Here is a 20,330-nt window from a genome sequence, read left to right on the forward strand (position 1 = left end):
ATCTATAGTATATGTGCTTTTCGGGCAAAGTTTCACAAATAAATTAGTACTTTAAAAAAATATGTTTAGAATGAGTCAATTACTCTTTTGAAAAAGTACCTAAACTACAAGCCATTAATTGCAAATTGCACGCATACACACGTACAGTATATTTATCTATAAGATGAGACTCCAGTCATAGCAGTGTAACAAAAGTTTTAGTGGAAATCTGAATAAATGTTTTAAGCAGATTTGCCATAAGTTGCACAAACACATAGTTCCGCCCCAACTCGCTCCATTGGTTGAGCCACTTCTACTATGTGAGGTTGCTTATACAAACAACATTTTATCTGGTTTAAATAACTTTTTTTTCGTGCTTTCTTGTCATGTTATGCTTTAAATGCTCCAGGCGAAGTGGAATTCCAGAAGGAAAGCACCAAGAACAGCATGTTAGCAGTAGCCTTCAGCCGTTTGTGCTGAGCTGTGACATTCACCCATGGTGGCTCCTTCTCTGTCAATGTGCCAGCCATCTGTGCATCGAAAATGCAACCACCCCCCCCCCCCACCCCCCCAGCCAACCCTGCAACCTGAACCCCTCCTCTTCACCCCCTTCCGCTTATGGATTAAGGGGCTATTTGGGTCTTAAAAATATGCCAGCCTTAAGACAAAGCGACTGGGTGCACGGCAAATGTAATCTGCATTTATGATATTACATTTGCCTCCTGGAATCAGGTCAGGGGACTTAATCCTGTCGCGCCTTATTCAGAATTCTACCTCATGCTGAGGGTTTATGAGGGAAGTGATGTCATTTTCTCAGCCTTTGCTATTTAAAAAAAAGCACATCAGGTTAATAAGATTGTAGCACAGCACTATGTCATTTTATAATCACATCCTGCAGACTGAACACTGCATTTGATAACTGGATGGTTATCGCATAATTAGCAACTATTTATGCTAGGGTTTCTCTTCGGGTTTATACATCTAACATAACTCTAATAAAGGGTAGATAAAGAGAGGCTGTAAATGTAGTATTAAATATTTTCCAGGTATTTTTTTAATCATCTTTTGGCTTTAGTGTAATGACAATATAAAATCCTATTATTTAATTTTGTCTTTATACTTTACTATTTTTCTTACACACTATAAATGGGTCTTTTGTACATGGAAATATACAGCTCCCTTTATATTTTAGGAAGGGGGTCCCTTGGTATTATTATATTTGTTGTGACTCTTTGTTTATGCAAGTACACTGAACAAAATTATAAACGCAACACTTTTGTTTTTGCCCCCATTTTTCATGAGCTGAACTCAAAGATCTAAGACTTTTTCTATGTACACAAAAGGCCTATTTCTCTCAAAAATTGTTCACAAATCTGTCTAAATCTGTGTTAGTGAGCACTTCTCCTTTGCCGAGATAATCCATCCACCTCACAGGTGTGGCCAGTGGTTAAATTGGGCCGGGGCATAAACCTGCTCGTTTGTGTCCTGATGTGCCTGTTTGCAGTCAGTTGCCTACTGGAAATTGTCACATAAAATTTGATGAAAGTGATGCTTTTGGAAACATATTTCTGACAATAAATGAAAGATTTTTTAAATGGCATGTCTATTTTGTCTCGGCGGAGCTGAGATGAGAACAATCGGAACATGGCCGTATTCTTGTTCAGCTGCTTAATCTCGTTGTCAGTCGACCATGATCGCGCACCGCTCGCGCATGCGCATCTAGGTAGGCTACTACTCAGAACTCCAACATGGATAAATGTACGCAGCAATATATAATGAATGTTCCTGGGAGATCCGTAGTTGCGCGGGATGTGGAAGCGCGCAAAAGTTCCAGAACCGTCTACTGCCTAAAAAAAAAAAAAAAAACTCACAAGCTGCTGGCCACCGCTGCAGCAGCAGATCAATTTCGTCAAGTTCAGCACAACGTTGGTTGTACAAAAAGTGCCCTGGCCTTGAATGACAAGGTAAGGAAAATGTGTTTGGCACATTGTATGGGTCACTATATCATAACAAGGTAATACAATGTGTAATCAAAGTGATGTCAATTCCAGCGTTATGGACGTGACATTTGCAGTAAAAGCTTGAAATATAAATTCTCAGAAAATGCATTTAATACCAATAGGCCTATATTGCAACTGATTATATATCCATACTCCCTTAATAAAGGAGTCCAGACATTAGAAAAATATCAGTCTACACATACGTTTTATATTTAATATGAGGGTAATAGGCTACACATGCCGTGGACGTGACACAAAAAATCTTTAACTTTTAGGTGGCAAAATATTTTTTTGTAATTCTGTGAATTACACTGCGCAAACCAAAAGTAATACTACCCACCGGGCTCTGAAAGCGGAACTAAAAGACTGTTTAAAACTTCAAACAGAAGCACAAAGCCTTTCTTTAAAATGAATTTCGTTTTGTATTAATTGTATCTTAATTTTAATCAATGTTTCATCAACCCTTGCCTGGATTTAATAAAGAAGTAAATATAGCAGAAAATAGATAATCACAACACGGAGGCGCTAGCGTGTGAACTGGAGCTCATCTCATAAATGAACCGAAACTCAGCGTAAGGTAGCCTACTTGCCTAACAGACCTGAGAAATATATCTATAGAAAGCTTGAAATGTCTTCTTTTAAACAGAACAATTCAAAACGAAAGAAAACAGACTGTTGCTTGTGTAATCCGTATGAAATGTGCATTTCTCTCTGGCTACTGCAAAGATCGCAAGTCAGCATCGTCAACTTCATCTATGCAGGGCACTGACACAGAAAACACTTGTTTATTAATAAACAATTAAAATGTCTCCTTGCTATATTTTACATATTCATAATCATTACTTTTGCCGGTTCTTTGTGACGGCTTTTAGGTGCTTTTTTGGCAGCACCACCCTTATATGTTACATGAACGCTCACCACCGATCAGCACTGAAAACAGGAGATTTTTTTCAATCCCTGTTTTGGTAGGGGGAAAAACTGAAAAGAAAATGTAACGAAACGTTGTAGAAATGTAGTGGAGTAGAAAGTATAATAATTGCTACAAAATGTAACAAAGTAAAAGTCAAAAGTATGCACTATTGATTCTACTTAAAGTACAGATACAGTGAGGAAAATAAGTATTTGAACACCTTGCTATTTTGCAAGTTCTCCCACTTAGAAATCATGGAGGGGTCTGAAATTGTCATCGTAGGTGCATGTCCACTGTGAGAGACATAATCTAAAAAAAAAAATCCAGAAATCACAATGTATGATTTTTTTAACTATTTATTTGTATGATACAGCTGCAAATAAGTATTTGAACACCTGAGAAAATCAATGTTAATATTTGGTACAGTAGCCTTTGTTTGCAATTACAGAGGTCAAACGTTTCCTGTAGTTTTTCACCAGGTTTGCACACACTGCAGGAGGGATTTTGGCTCACTCCTCCACACAGATCTTCTCTAGATCAGTCAGGTTTCTGGGCTGTCGCTGAGAAACACGGAGTTTGAGCTCCCTCCAAAGATTCTCTATTGGGTTTAGGTCTGGAGACTGGCTAGGCCACGCCAGAACCTCGATATGCTTCTTACAGAGCCACTCCTTGGTTATCCTGGCTGTGTGCTTCGGGTCATTGTCATGTTGGAAGACCCAGCCTCGACCCATCTTCAATGCTCTAACTGAGGGAAGGAGGTTGTTCCCCAAAATCTTGCAATACATGGCCCCGGTCATCCTCTCCTTAATACAGTGCAGTCGCCCTGTCCCATGTGCAGAAAAACACCCCCAAAGCATGATGCTACCACCCCCATGCTTCACAGTAGGGATGGTGTTCTTGGGATGGTACTCATCATTCTTCTTCCTCCAAACACGTTTAGTGGAATTATGACCAAAAAGTTCTATTTTGGTCTCATCTGACCACATGACTTTCTCCCATGACTCCTCTGGATCATCCAAATGGTCATTGGCAAACTTAAGACGGGCCTTGACATGTGCTGGTTTAAGCAGGGGAACCTTCCGTGCCATGCATGATTTCAAATCATGACGCCTTAGTGTATTACCAACAGTAACCTTGGAAACGGTGGTCCCAGCTCTTTTCAGGTCATTGACCAGCTCCTCCCGTGTAGTTCTGGGCTGATTTCTCACCTTTCTTAGGATCATTGAGACCCCACGAGGTGAGATCTTGCATGGAGCCCCAGTCCGAGGGAGATTGACAGTCATGTTTAGCTTCTTCCATTTTCTAATGATTGCTCCAACAGTGGACCTTTTTTCACCAAGCTGCTTGGCAATTTCCCCATAGCCCTTTCCAGCCTTGTGGAGGTGTACAATTTTGTCTCTAGTGTCTTTGGACAGCTCTTTGGTCTTGGCCATGTTAGTAGTTGGATTCTTACTGATTGTATGGGGTGGACAGGTGTCTTTATGCAGCTAACGACCTCAAACAAGTGCATCTAATTTAGGATAATAAATGGAGTGGAGGTGGACATTTTAAAGGCAGACTAACAGGCCTTTGAGGGTCAGAATTCTAGCTGATAGACAGGTGTTCAAATACTTATTTGCAGCTGTATCATACAAATAAATAGTTAAAAAATCATACATTGTGATTTCTGGATTTTTATTTTTTAGATTATGTCTCTCACAGTGGACATGCACCTACGATGACAATTTCAGACCCCTCCATGATTTCCAAGTGGGAGAACTTGCAAAATAGCAGGGTGTTCAAATACTTATTTTCCTCACTGTACGTGAAAAATTTACTTAAGTAAAGTAACAAAGTATTTGTACTTTGTTACATTCCACCACTGCTGATTAACAGTAATGTAAATGCTAAATGTCCTAATAGCCTACCTGTTGATACTACAACAATGCAAAGTATATGCTTGCAGTTTTTCACATATGTAAGTTTTTCAATTTTCAATTTCTCCATTTCTTTGCACAAAACTCTCCAGAAAATTCCATTTAATGGTTTATTTTTCCAAAAAAAATATTGGGGGGGCATACCCCCGGACCCCCCTAGGGAGAGCCCCCCCACATAATAAATCCCAATTTAACCTCTGGGTGTGGCATATCAAGATGCTGATTAGACAGCATGATTATTGCACAGGTGTGCCTTAGGCTGGCCACAGTAAAAGGCCACTCTAAAATGTGCAGTTTTATTGTATTGGGAGGGGGCCGAAAACCAGTCAGTATCTGGTGTGACCACCATTTGCCTCACGCAGTGCAACACATCTCCTTCGAGTTGATCAGGTTGTTGAATGTTGGTCCACTCCTCTTCAATGGCTGTGCAAAGTTGCTGGATTTTGGAACACGCTGTCGTATACGCCAATCCAGAGCATCCCAAACATGGTCAATGGGTGACATATCCGGTGAGTACACTGGCCATGCAAGAACTGGTATGTTTTCAGCTTCCAGGAATTGTGTACAGATCCTTGCAACATGGGGCCATGCATTATCATGCTGCAACATGAGGTGATGGTCGTGGATGAATGGCACAACAATGGGCCTCAGGATCTCGTCACAGTATCTCTGTGCATTCAAAATGCCATCAATAAAATGCACCTGTGTTCGTTGTCCATAACACATGCCTGCCCATACCGCTCACCCACACAACGCCATACACGCTGTCTGCCATCTGCCCTGTACAGTGAAAACCGGGATTAATCCGTGAAGAGAACACCTCTCCAAAGTGTCAGACACTATCGAATGTGAGCATTGCCCACTCAAGTCGGTTATGACGACGAACTGCAGTCAGGTCGAGACCCTGATGAGGACGACGAGCATGCAGATGAGCTTCCCTGAGACGGTTTCTGACAGTTTGTGCAGAAATTCTTTGGTTATACAAACCGATTGTTGCAGCCGCTGTCCGGGTGGCTGGTCTCAGACGATCTTGGAGGTGAAGATGCTGGATCTGGAGGTCCTGGGCTGGTGTGGTTACACGTGATCTGTGGTTGTGAGGCCGGTTGGATGTACTGCTAAATTCTCATGAACGCCTTTGAAGACGATTTATGGTAGAGAGATGAACATTCAATTCACAGGCAACAGCTCTGGTGGACATTCATGCAATATGTACACAAAATAGACCTTTTGTGTACATAGAAAAAGTCTTAGATCTTTGAGTTCAGCTCATGAAAAATTGGGGCAAAAACAAGTGTTTCATTTTTATAATTTTGTTCAGTGTATTTCCTCAATCACAGTTTCTGATATTACTATCTCTTGAGCAATTGTAATAATTCCCTTACAGAAATTTCCTTTATTCCTGTGGCCTGAAATTCATCTTTTTTTTTTTTTTTCTTATGTAAAGTCATGTGTAGCAGATTTTTACTTAAGCTCATGCTCTAAATGGATTTTGCTTTGTGTGTTTTGTTTCTATAGGTCTGTTCCCTGATGTTGGCGGTGGCTACTTCCTGCCTAGACTTCGAGGCAAGCTGGGCCTTTTTCTCGCCCTGACAGGGTTTCGCCTCAAAGGAAGAGATGTTCAAAGAGTCGGGGTGGCTACTCACTTTGTGCAGTCCGAGAAGGTAATGTGTATATACTCTAGTAATTGACTGATACATATTGGCTGCTTCATATGACAATATTTGGCATAAATATATAATGTGTCAATTTGTCAAAGTCTTCTGATGACCTTGTGAATATAGAGCAAATCTTTCTGTTGTCAAAGATTTTTGTGAATTGAGTAAATATTGTAATGTAAAATATTAGTGTTCATTTCAGCAATGCTGTGCATGTCTGATTTGCCTTAATTAATTTAAAATATTATTTTATATATTTTTATATATAATAATCACATTATTGGTGCACATGTAAACGTAGTCATTGACAAAACCATGCAGCATTTTCACATCCAGCTCCTGGCTTGGACACAGTAGTACGAAGAAGAAACTATTGTGATTGTAGGACAGTTTTAGTACAGTTTTGAGAGGATGAAACTCAAATTCAAGGTAATGGTGACCGAGCTGAGCTGGTGCTGGCCTCCTGGGCTTTTGGGCTGCAGTTCTTGCATTTGAAGGTACTGAAAGGAGAGGAGTTAGTCAGCATTTCTCAGGCTTGCCAGCGAACTTTCGGCAGCAGGGGGCGACTGAGCGCTGACACTACGCCCAGTTCATGTGCCAGAGGTGAAAATGAGTACCAGGGCTTGGCACTGCTGGAGAGAGAGGGGCATACAAGCCTACACACACACTCACATCCTCTGGCCAAGGACAGATGACCAGCAGGATCTGACATACACGCTATTCACAGAAGTGACTTGTGATAAAAATAACCACAAAAGGGCTCTGAGGACAGTGCGTTTGTTTGTACAGCACAAGAGCTGATTCACTTTAATTTATGAGCAAATGCATAATGCATAAAAAATAAATAATAATAAATTGAGTCAGACTGTATTATCATTCAACCATGATCAGTACAGGGTTAGGGAATTTAAAAATTGTGATTTTTTTTTTTTTTTTTTTCAGGCCTAGAAAGCATATGGAAATCTAAAACATTAAACAATCATGGAAAACATACAATTTCTATAGTGAATGCATTTTCTCTTGCTCTGAGATTTGTGTTTCTCTCAGATGCGTCCCAATTTGCATAGTTATCCAAAAAGAAAAGGTGCATATTAAATCCCTGGATGATGCACTTATTTAACCAAAAAAGTGTGGAATGCTGGACACTTCATGATCTAAATTGTCACAGATTGCCTTGCTAAGTGGAAAGGCAGGGCTATCTGACTGATGAAGGATGACAAAAATAAAAACTTTTAAACCTCATACACTACATGGTAGAGTAGTCATAGTGTATAGTACGTCATTGGGACGCTACTCCAGTTAGTAACAGATTAGCTCTGTTCCAATGAACCTCATAAATTATCTATTTGAAACACTCAACATTGGGAGCAACTCATGACAAAAACAGTGCTCCTGAAGTGCACTAGAGACTCCATTCACAATTGATTCCAGTAGAGAATGAGATTAGTGTTGGTATGTGGATAAGCTAACAAATGATGCTCTAATAAGCATACACATACATATGGGGCACAAATATTGAGTTATAGTCCATTTTTAATTAGACAGAATTTGGTTTATTTGTTATGTGGCTCATAAACCAATACAACAGACTGAACATTTTTTAATTGATACTGTCCGTTGAATGAAATACAGGTCAGCATTTCTCTCGACTTGTTCGCCATCTTGAAAGGGATTTTTCACAAACTTTGTCGCAGTGCATTACCTTAAGGTGTGGTCACGTTTACTGTTGTGAACAAAATCATTCCATTAGAAATCATCGTGAACGGGAGTTCACAAAAAAGTTGACTTCGAATGTGCCTTAAAAGGCTGTCCTGCAGGCAGCGAACTATGTTTTGGATCAGAGCTGTTGTTTTATGTTGTTTCACTGTGCCCCTGCAGTTTCCATCAGGAAACACCTTGTAAAAAAATCCTGTTCTAAACAAAACATTCCCCTCTCTGCTCTTCAGTATCTGATTTAGACCCACTTTTTTTTTTCTACCTGTAAGGTTGAGAATTTTCCCTTTTTTTTCTCTCTCTCTTATTAGATTGCATCTCTTGAGAAAGATCTTGTTGACTTGAAGTCTCCATCGGTCAGCGACGTGGCTCAACTGCTGGATACTTATCAAGAACAGGTATGTGGCAGAGACAGATGTGACTTTAAAACGGTCTGTGCAGACTTTTACAGCCTCTGTGCTTGCGGTTACTCTACACAGTGGTGGGCTTGTATAATCTGTTACCATAGCCACAGTATACAACACTGATGGATCTGCTTTCAGTGCATCTTTATATGGTTCAAATTAAATGCCATGTGGCGACACAAGGGTGGAAGATTTTCACTAAAAAATGAACAGCCCTGTGTAAATCCAAACCGGTAGCCTATCCCTTTGACCTTTGTGAAACTCAAAAGAAGTTATTTTTAAAAATGTTGAATGTTTTAAACAACATTGAACCCCACTGACTTGCACAGTATGTACTGTACAATAATAAAAAAACAGTTGAAAACATTTTTTCAAAACATCGTTTTATGTTCCACAGAAGAAGGGAGGACTGTAAGCAGTTTAAAAACTTAACAATAAATGAGAGAGAGACAATAGTTAGTGGTTGCTTAAAGGTCCTCTTTGTTGTCTTTTAATCAACATTGTACTTCAGAGTCATTAAGACACTTTGAATCACAGGATTCATAAATACATTGAAATACATATAACATATAGATACGTAAATCAAATCACTATAAATAAGTAAATAAATAAATCCAGAAACCTTAACCATATGTACAGACATGCTCTAGCCTAATTCACACAACTGGCTGAACTCGAAAGTATACACAAATTAACTTCTTTATGACAAAAGCATATATGTATATGATATATATATGACATTAAAACATGTAAATAAACATTTGATATGAAAATTAATGAATTTAATAACTAACCTTAACAATAAATGAGAGAGAGACAATAGTTAGTGGTTGCTTAAAGGTCCTCTTTGTTGTCTGAGGATGCATCACAATCGTCACGGCAACTCCACTCTCAACTGTCAACCAGAATTCGGAAGATGCAGCTGAGCTGCCCAATGTAAACTCACTACAGTAATAAAACTTATATATATACAAGCAAGCACGGCGCTACACCGGGGCTAGGGGGCGCTAAAGCCCCGTCAAAAATCTGTGTAGCCCCAGCTAAGCCCACGCAACCAGGGGGCAAAAGACCCGCGCTCTTAGTTCGTACCGGAGTACATCTGACCTCAACACGCAAAAATCCGGTGCAGCATCAAAGTATTTGACGAGCTGCACATGACCACATAGCACGTAGTTGTATGCATCAAGGGATTTGTACGCTGTAATCATTTCTCTTGTATACACACTTGGTGTCTGAATTAGATAATTATATATATCAGGCCATACAATTGCTGGCCACTTCTTGTCATCCACAATCCAAAGATCGTCAGGTATTATTGTATAGGGATCCGGCAAGATCTCACCATTGCTGAGAGTAAGTTTTTTAATATAATCGCCACGGTCAGAGGTAGGCCTACTAAGGCTTCATAATCCATCGTCAAATCTTTGATTTACAGTAAAGTAACGTTATATGTGTGCAGTCATGATATGTTGCAGGTCGTAAAGTAACGTAAACAAGGTTAACTTATATAAAAGCAAATTCGGGCTCTATAGAGGCTATTACATTACTAACTTAGTCTAACATGATAATTCATACATGCATCACAGTATGTCCGGATTTTGATTCGTAAACAGTTGGACGTTTTACATAATGTAATATTAATATGAAACACAAACAAACAGATCCAACTCTGAAATTGCAGTTTATTATTGAGTCAACAACAAGAAATTACAAACAATGCGAAATTACGTTAATTACAATGTTCTTTTACAGAACTCGGCATAACAGATAGCTGTTTTTTGCCCAGTTCATTTTTAACAGGTAGCCTACAGGGTGTTTGTTTGTCTTGCTGTGGCGTTGTATATTATTAATTCTATTTTTGACGTTGTGATCCGAATCATTAGACACCAGTGATGCGCGGGTCAATGTATAAACAACCCGCACCCGACCGACATTTTCAACTAACCCGCCCGCAACTCGGACCGCAAAAAAAGAAAAAGAAAATATTGTACCCGACCCGCATTTTTTAAAAGTAGGCTAGTAAATGCTCATTGTTGCGTCGTTGGGAAAAAAAAAAGAATTCTAATTTTGTCAAGAATTATAAAAAATCGTCAATAAGCTCATAATTTGTACTAAAATAGTCTAAATGTTTAGTTTTAACAACAATTTTAAAAAGCTGGCTATGTCTATTTTGATGTTTCTGCGCAAGTTCAGCAGACAGTGAGGTTCGGGTTTGTTCCGATCAGAGCTCGTGAGCGGAGAGCGCATTTCTGAATATTCCGCTCCTCTCACGGTCGCTCCCCCAACACAGAATGGCCTGTTGGTTCGAAAATATGTGGAATAAGGGCTACCTCCGACTAGTTTTTTTTTCTAGTCGACTAGTAGTTGTTCATTTAAGCCATTCGTGGACAAATCGCCCCTTTATATTAATTTAATTAAATAGGCTATAGCCTACAGGATAATAAGCCGCACGCATAAAACTTGCCACAAAGAATCGGTTAAAGTAATGATTATGAATGTGTCTAAATTAGCAAGGAGACATTTAATTGTTTAGTAATAAACTGGTGTTTTCTGTGTCGCTGCAAAGATGAAGTTGACGATTCGGACTCGCCATGAACGCCAGAGAGAAATGCACATTTCATTTGGATTACATAATCAGAGAGTAGCCTATTTATTTGGGTTTGAATATTTTCGTTTAAAAGTAGACATTTCAAACTTTCTGTAATATATAGCCTATATTTCTCAAATCTGTGAGGCACAAGCTGAGTTTCGGCGCCCTCCGGTTCACGTGCAATGCAAGTGATCGTGCCGGCTCCTTATTACATTGTCTGCTATATATTTGATTCTTATTCATTAAATACGGGCAATTGATTGATAAAACATTGATCAAAATTAAGATACAATTTATACAAAACGAAAATCTTTTAAAAAGAGTTTTCTATAAATCAAAACGTAATGAAGTGGTCAAAATCATGTTTTACCAAAAACAGCGCCGTTGCTAGGAGGGCGCCAGCGCCTCTGCCTTCAGCGGCTCTGCCTCGCGAGTGGATGATAGCCCTGAAGACGCCTAGCAATGATATACCTTTAGTGGTAGTATACCTTTAGTTAAGCTATACCTTAAGAGTCTTCGTAGCGCGCTAAGAGACAATGTTATCGGAAAATGCAGCCCAGGTATGATGCGTAATGGAGATTCCAAAGCTCTCTTCTTTGGTCAGAACCATGGAGAGCGATCGCGGATAGGTCTGTCCTATGCACCGAAACTTTTAATAATGTAACAAAATATTTAAAGAGCATCAAGCTATTAAAATCTATATTATGTATACGCACAGTTAATATAACAGTAGGCTATATTAGTCAATATTTTTTAAGCAGTTAAGCAGTGATTGGATAACGTTTTTTATTTATTTATTTAACGTTTTTAATTTTAGGCTTAGTTATTTTGTTGACTATTCTTTGGCCAAATCCAGTTAAAGTGCTGTGTATCATAGCTGCTTTTATTGAAAAAACGAGAACCTCTATATTATAGAGTAACTTAAGTAATGAAAATCAATTGTTTTCTTAGCACCCCCACGTATCGGTCCAGCTCCCCATTAGCACCAGTAGAGAAAAAATCCTGGCGCCGTGCCTGTATACAAGTAAACTGAAATAGACATATGAAAGAAAGAAAGAAATATATACAAACAATCCAATATCCCTGTGACCCAACTAAATTCAGGGTGGTCACACATGCAATTATATTAATAATTATTACAATAATACAACTTATATGTTACAATATACAACTATAATATAATGTAATATAATTTAATTAATCTAATATAAAACAATATATAAAATTTGTTTTCTAGGCAATTATGGATTAATCGTCTGATCATGGTTATTCAGTCTAATCACAATTATTTTTGATAACCGCAATAATTGTGCAGTTTAAATTGCAATTGCATTTTTCCATCCAAATAAGGGAAATTTAGGCGCTTAAAAAAGTGCCATCAAAATGCACGATGTGTGGTAGGAAAAAGTAGTAGAGTTATAATCTGGCTGGGAGTAAAGAATAAAGAATACCAAAAAAAAGCCACGTGTGTGTGTGTTGTGTATATATATACACACACACACACACACACACATATATATATTATATAATATATGCGTATACAGTATATACACACAGAGACATAATATATATAAATATAATATATACATATATATATTATGTAAACAAACTTATGTTACATGCAATTATTGAGATTAATCGATTTGACCACAGTAATTATATTATGTAATGTTATGTTTTTATTTATATTGGCATATGATTCATTATATACATATTATTAATTTCACAGCATTGAAGTTTATCATCTGGGCCTGTTTTATTATAATTGTTATTATTATATTAGCTATATACGATTCCCTGTAAAAAAAAAAAAAAAAAGAAGAATCTGTAAGTGACATGACCAAAACAGAATTAAATTATAAATCACAATTATGTGTATGATAATCGTCAGCACAAAATTCATGATTGTGACAGGCCTATGTGAGAGCCTCTGAGCCTCTCCAAAAGCTCAAAGTCCTCTGCTGTGTTACTATACTCATTACACTCGTAATGGCTTGGTGGTATGGATTTATGGCCATCTGTGGTTAATGCTGTGAAATTGTGTGTGCCGAACAGGAGTGTCTAAATGATAATTATTATGACTCATACAAGTCTTTACATCACAAAGCTTTCCAGAGATCCTCGGGAGGGAGGGACGGATGACACACAACTTTCATGCTCCGGACAAACATATTTGCTTTCACAGACCCTTCCCAGACCCTTTTTGATCATTTATTTTACTTTATTCTCTTCTGTCATCAACACATCTTGATAGTAGCCTAATTAAAAATCTACCCGTTGTGAATTATTTACAGTGAGTCTCTTTGCATTGTGGTATGCCATGCCCTGGATGTTATTTACATCTGGCAATGCTCCTGCTTCAAAGAGAGTTTTATCTACAGCAGCTGTCACTAAACCATAAAACCATACACTTAACACTTTGTTTATCAAGGTTGCACTTTAAAGCCTGTCGACTGTTTGATACTAAAGATTAGTAAGGGTGTATCCAGACCTGAGCAGATAAGAGAAGTAGTTTTCAGATTGTACTAATGGTGGATTGTGATTCCATGTCATGGATTCTGTGAGAATGTATTGAAATAGAGATGTCAATGTTTGTGTATCTCTAGAGCAGGCGTAAAATGAAATGTCACTGGGATTCATGTCACAGCTTTTAAGCACTAGGAGGAGAGAAAATTAGTTCGTCCATCCGTACACACCTACACAAAAGATAAAATGATAAATGGGCTAGATCTACATATATATACATACATACAATCCCGCTCTGAGCAGTGCGAGTAGGGCCAGTTACATTGGTGCCGTGACCCAGATGGGAGTGAGGTTTAGGTGTGTGTGTGTGTGTGTGTGTGTGTGTGTGTGTGTGTGTGTAAACCTCACTCCCCTGGCCTCAAGAGGTGCACTAGCAACTGATGCCTGAGGCTGCGGTCTTTAGCATCCTTGTTAGTGTGCCTGCCTCCCATGCTGGTGCGAATCCCACTCTGAGCAGTGCCAGTTTAGATTGGCACAGTTACATAACCTCACTCCCCTGGCCTCAAGGGATACACCAGCAATTGAATGCTAGAGGCTACATATTCTTTAAACTACCATTTCTATGGATATTTTAAGCAGGGATGCACATAACTTTTTTTGGTCTGGTTCTCAGGGGAGCACCTGGAGATGCTGCTTAGTATACTCGCAGTTTACACGGCACACTTATCCTACAAGCTGTCATCACTTTCCTCCTAACTGCTCTCTTCTTTTCTCTCAAGTATGGTAGATGATGATGATGATTTTTTTTTTTTTTTATTAACATTAATGGCACAGACAACATCAAGAATATTAGGCTGCTGTCACTTTAAGACTGAATGCATGGACCGAATATACTGACACATATCCGGTTTCTTTCTCAACTGTTCACTTAACCGAGAGAATACTTGCAGAGACAGGTTTTGTGTCCCTTCAAGCACAAGTAAACGCGAAAGAGGAATATATTCGGTGTTCAAGCGCTGTCTGAATCGTGCACCTCTGCTTCGGGTGTGTGAGGCTGTGCGCACAGATAACAGCGCGAGTCCTGATTTTCGCCTCTTCTTCCGCATTTAAAATAGTTTGAATGTGTAAATTGGCAGGACCAAAGACGTCCAAATGATAAACTCTCTGATGACCGAACTGTGGGGCCTGGTTTGTACGTATCACGGATCAACTGCCAGCCGTTGCACCCCTAATAATTAATGAACACACTTATCATCATGATTTCTATCTTACCAAATATGGAGAACAAAATCCTACTCCAGCAAGTAAACGTGTCCCTGTCTCCAAAAATGTTGGTTTACTCAAAAACACCCCTGATTATAAGCATCTATGTTGCATCTAAATCAGCAGAAATGGATTAAGATGAAGGCATTTTAGTTGCCTTGATACCTTCTTATCTTTGTAAACTGCCTGATGAGCATTTTTCAGCTTTCAGTCACAGGTAAGGTTTCTGACAGGACAAAAATGTCATCAAACATACAGACAGTTGAGGATTGCAGTTGTCTAGGTTGAAATACAGCACTGTATATGTGTTTCAGCTGCTGTCTAAACACAGGCTGCTGTTATGTCTCCTCAGAGCCGTCTGGATGCTGAGAAACCTTTTGTGCTGCAAGAACAGACCGAGGCCATCGACAGGTAAACCTAAACCTAAAATAAACCATTTGCTTTAACCCAGAATTAAACTAAAGATTCCCCTCTGAATGGAAAACTAATAATCTTTCTTTCTTTTTTTTTAAATAAGGGACAGAGGAATTAGGTTTTAAGTATAATTTTCAGCCTGATATTGTTTTGAATTGGCCATGTACTGTATGGTCATTAGTGATGCTTGCTAAAGTCAATTGACTTAAATTAGGGACTAGGGGGTGGATTCTTTTGACTTAGGCCTGTAAACAGTTACTGTACCTAGCAACACCCTAGCAACCACCTACAATACTTGTATTGTCATGCCAGCATGGGCAAACACACATTTTCACATTCATTTATTTTTCAGAAGTTGTTAAAAGTAGTTTGTAATTATTGTATGAATATTTTTTTTTTTGGAATTATCTTTTATTATAAGAAAATTCTGGGTTGAACACAACTTTAGCTCTGTTCAAATGTGCATGTATTTATTCAAAATTTACAGTAAAAACTAATATTATTAAATACTAATAAAATGTAAAACAATTGTTTACTTTTTAAATATATTTTAAATATATTAAAAAAGATTGATTAATCTTTTGATTAATTCCATTTGTGCTGAATAAATCTATTAATTTAAGCAAAAACATTTTTACTGACCTTTATGAATTTTTGAATAGTAGTGTATATTTTTAGCTATATCTCCCAGACGTAAAGCATTGAATTTAACCTGTAATATTTAAGTATGAATGACGATTTTGAATACTGAGACTGTGGCTGCAGAAACCGTGCTGGCTTGACATCAGTAGACTTCACACTTTTGGAACCAATTAGTTATACTTGAGGGTTTGTGTCTGTTTCTCTGGATAAGCTTTAGCCTTCAGGTGCTGGTAAAACTTTGAGGCTTTCAGGCAATGTTTGCCTCTCTGAAAGGCACATAATTCTACATGCAGGGAAAAAGTTGGGTATATTGATCAAAGGCCTGAAATGATAAGACTGATAAACACTGGACACGCTCCAAAACTTAGTTTCCACAGTGACTGGAGTGTGTGCAGCATTGTCTTTGCGTCTCCCCTTCTGGGGCTTGAGTGTTTAGTTAAACAAATTATTCATCAGCCTATACACCCCTTGTTTACCTGTTTTTGTGGAGTTTGACTCTGCATTGCATATGAGCCTTATGTAACGTCAGTTGATGTTGCACTAATCTGCTGTCCCAGGATCAAACCTGATGGCTAATTTGGCTTGCCTGTTTGAAAAATATCCACAAAAAACTTCCATGAATGGTGTTTGCAGGACTGACCCTGTATATTTTGTTATTGTTCCAGGCTCTTTTCAGCTGGAAGTGTGGAGGAGATCATGGAGAACCTTAAGAAAGATGGCTCTGCTTTTGCACTCAAACAGACTGAGGTGAATTCAGGGATGGTGACTAAACACATTTATAAAATAAAAAAATAAAAAAGTTCAACCAAAAGGAAAAAATTATTTACTCACCCCAATGTCATTTTCAAACCCTTAAGACTTTCTTTCCTCCGTGCAACACAAATGTTGTGATTAACAATTTATATTCCGGGCTTGTCCTCATATGACTTCAGAAGTCAATGGAATATAGGGCATACTTTTCATTTAGACCACTTTTATGATGATTTTTGTTACTTCAAATTTGTACAGCCCCAGCCCCATGTTCTACTTCTTACCTTTTGTGTGTTACAAAAAAAAATTCTGGTTTGAAATTAAATGAAAGGTAAATTCATAGATAGATAGATATATGGATAGATGGATAGATATTACTGTAGATGGATACTGTTTTATGAATTTGGATATACTACTTGGCACACATACTGTTTCACCTACTATATAGTATAGAAGTAGGCATATTCGGACAAAGGGTATATCTTGTATTTCGTCCCTGTATGAAGGTGAGCCATTTATTCATTCTAAGTCGCAAGTGCAAGTGATGTTTTTATGAACTTCATAAAATTACACTGCAATAAAGAAGGCTGTGGCAGGGTTTGGCTTGTTGTCTCCACATCCTGCTCCTGCAGCTGGATAAAGAGTATGATGGTTTCCGGGATAAAGAAAATGAGTGCGTATGGGTTCTCATTTGAGGTCTGCATGCTCTCTGCTGCATGCCCTCTCCCGTATTGCGTAATGTGCCCTGAATCATATTATACCTCATTAGTATTTCAAAGCCATTCTGTTTTTCCTCCCATAGCGCTACTTTGCCATGCATCACTTTGTTTAGTGTGAGCTGTAGAAAGGAAATTGATGTTTGACATTGTGACGTTTCATTGTTGAAAATTTACATTTGCTGTTGTTCAGTATGTGTGCACTGTTGTTATTTTTTTTCTTTGTCCCATCATGACCTAAACAAAGTTACAATATAATCAAAATACTTAATAATCCAGAATTATACAAAGTGACACGGATATAATGCCTTAAATGTTTGGTTTTATGTCAGAGCAGGTCATGCGATGTTCTCTTTAACCACAAGTCTGTTCATGGACTGGTCTTCTGCTCATATGGGGCCTCTTTTTATCAACAGTACACTTGGCTATTATGTAAACAGGGAGGTTTGTACCTTAAGATTTCGTGTGGACCATTTAATGTCCTTCCCGGCTCACACTATATATTTTCCCAGCGTTAGTCCCGCTCATTTGCAGGGTCCGCTTCATCGGAATTATCCGCACACACACATTGGATTTGGCACAGGTTTTACGCCGGATGCCCTTCCTGACACAACCCAGCACCGTGAGTGCTGGGATCCACTCACACACACACACACATTCCTACAGCCAATTTGGCATATCCAATCCACCTAACCTGCATGTCTTGGGAGTGTGTGGGGGAAACCGGAGAACCCAGAGAAAACCAATGCTGAAACGGGGAGAACATGCAAACTCCATACAGAAAGGACTCCTGGATCAGCTGGGGCTCGGACCGTCTTCCCGGCTCTCACTCTTTTTTTTTTTTTTTTTTTATTGTCCGCTTCAGATTAACTTGCATTTAGATAGCTATATCAGCTTTTTTTAATTGGCATTTATTTATTTTTCATTAATGTTTCATAAATATTTTTGTATTGAATTTTACAGATTCTGGCCAAAATGTCACCAACCTCTCTGAAGTTAACTTTCAGGCAGATTCAGGAAGGGGCGAGAATGAGTTTGCAGGAGGTGCTGGTGATGGAGTACAGACTCAGTCAGGCCTGTATGGTATGTAATGCAATTTTATGTAAATGCAATGCTTTATTATTTCGTTACCTAAATCAAATCAGCTAAAGCTGTTTTTTTCACAGTATGCCACTTATTAGTTTAGAGGAAGTATTTGTATTATTCATGTCATGAGGTTTTACTCTTGCTTTGCAGAGAGGCCACGATTTTTATGAGGGAGTCAGAGCAGGTAAGATGCACATTTCTTCAGAAATTCACATATTAGTGAATTTGTTTCTATCGATAACAGTATGATAGGTGTACCGAATCAGAAGTTGGTGTTAAAGGGTTGGACCAAATTTAATTATAAGAATGGAAAGTTTTGTAATTTACTACAAATGTATAAATGGCGTCTCTATAAATGGCATTTCAATCATTGCTCTAATTCCTTTCTGGAAATACCCCATGTGTCCATTATGTTTATGGGTAATTCATATTTGTGTTATACACATGAGATGATTTTTTTTTTACTTTTTTTTATTATTTAATTTTTATTTAATTACATTTAACAATTTAAATTCAAATTACAATTCCACATCCTGTTTGCTTTCTCAATTAAATCTAAATTCAGGAACTGAATTGAAATTTTAAAGACATTCCTAAAAATTCTGAATGAATGCTTATGAAAAAATAGAGCATTATATAATCTTCTAATGTCTGTTAATGGTAATAATACAGGGTATTATAGAGTGCTACCTAAAATTAAAGTGCTTTATGTGCTCTTACTTGTATGACATTCTTGGCCACCTCCACTCACCTGACTAGTTTCTTTCCCAGAACAACCCCAGAGAAAGGTCAGTGCATAACTAACAGATTTTTCCCCCCTCTCTACTCGCAGTTCTAATCGATAAAGACCAGAGTCCGAAGTGGAAACCTTCTACCCTGTCTGGGGTCTCAGAGCAGGCTGTAGAAGAATGCTTCAGCTCCCTGGCTGAAAGAGATCTCAAACTATAGAAACTCCCCTCAAAAATCCTGCAAGTTGCTTTTATAAACTTCAGAAATTTATCAAAGAAATCAGTATTGTTATTTCTGTCAGCATAGCTGACAAATGCAAATTCCTCTGAGACTTCTGCACAGATCCGCTGATCCTTGTGTTGAAATGAACAATGCTGGTTTCTTGAGGAAATTTAGAGGTTTGGGGAGTTTTCTTTTCTCCACTGGGAAATATCATTTAAAATAAGCTAACAATTGAGAGCAGCCTAGTCACATTTTAAAGGAAAGGTTACCCAAAAATTAAAATCGTGTTTAATATGACAATATGTATTTACAAAAGACTTGTCAGAGTGAGGTGCTGGGAATCATATTTTGCATACTTCATTCTTAGAGGTGTCTTTTTCCTTCATACTGTGTAATCATTTGTGTAAACCCTGTGGAAAGAGAATGGCAGACGATTATTTTTGCACATTCTGCAATCCATGATTAACCTTGACAACCTTAACACATACCCTGGCCACGATTCAGTTTGGCAGGATTAAAGTATTGTCATGTGGTGCCTGCAGTATGACTTCTATTAACCACAGTGTTTACTACACAAGCACTTCCACTGGCCTTGACTATAGACATATCAAGCCTGACAGGATAAATCTTGACAGATGTCAAAACAACTGTGATGCCTTGAATTCAGATTATTTGGTTGCTCATATATCTGTGTGGATGTTCATAAAAGGTGTGTGACCTATATTTGTGCAAAAACAAAAAATAAAAAGATTGTTTTTGATTTTGATAGCAGATATGTCCGAAAAATGTTACGTGCCCACAGTACCTCTCAATAAAACCAACAGTGTAAAAAAAATCTGGTTTTCTGCATTCATTGAGCTAATTAGCAAATTGAC

The 20,330-nt window shown here is 38.2% G+C and overlaps 1 protein-coding gene across 1 annotated transcript in view; it reads left to right on the top strand.

The window, feature by feature from the left end:
* Positions 1 to 20,226, top strand: part of hibch (3-hydroxyisobutyryl-CoA hydrolase) — a 39,761-nt gene extending 19,535 nt beyond the window's left edge. Inside the window, exons 8-14 of the mRNA XM_084122996.1 lie at positions 6,321 to 6,466; positions 8,485 to 8,571; positions 15,249 to 15,307; positions 16,618 to 16,699; positions 18,382 to 18,501; positions 18,655 to 18,688; positions 19,337 to 20,226. Of these exons, the coding sequence (XP_083979122.1) occupies positions 6,321 to 6,466; positions 8,485 to 8,571; positions 15,249 to 15,307; positions 16,618 to 16,699; positions 18,382 to 18,501; positions 18,655 to 18,688; positions 19,337 to 19,452 (644 nt within the window). The 3' untranslated portion in view covers positions 19,453 to 20,226. The remainder of the gene's footprint in view (positions 1 to 6,320; positions 6,467 to 8,484; positions 8,572 to 15,248; positions 15,308 to 16,617; positions 16,700 to 18,381; positions 18,502 to 18,654; positions 18,689 to 19,336) is intronic.
* The last annotated feature ends 104 nt before the right edge of the window (positions 20,227 to 20,330 follow it).

Source organism: Abramis brama (genome assembly GCF_963993115.1).
Source record: "Abramis brama genome assembly, chromosome: 8".
NCBI classification, from domain to species: domain Eukaryota; kingdom Metazoa; phylum Chordata; class Actinopteri; order Cypriniformes; family Leuciscidae; genus Abramis; species Abramis brama.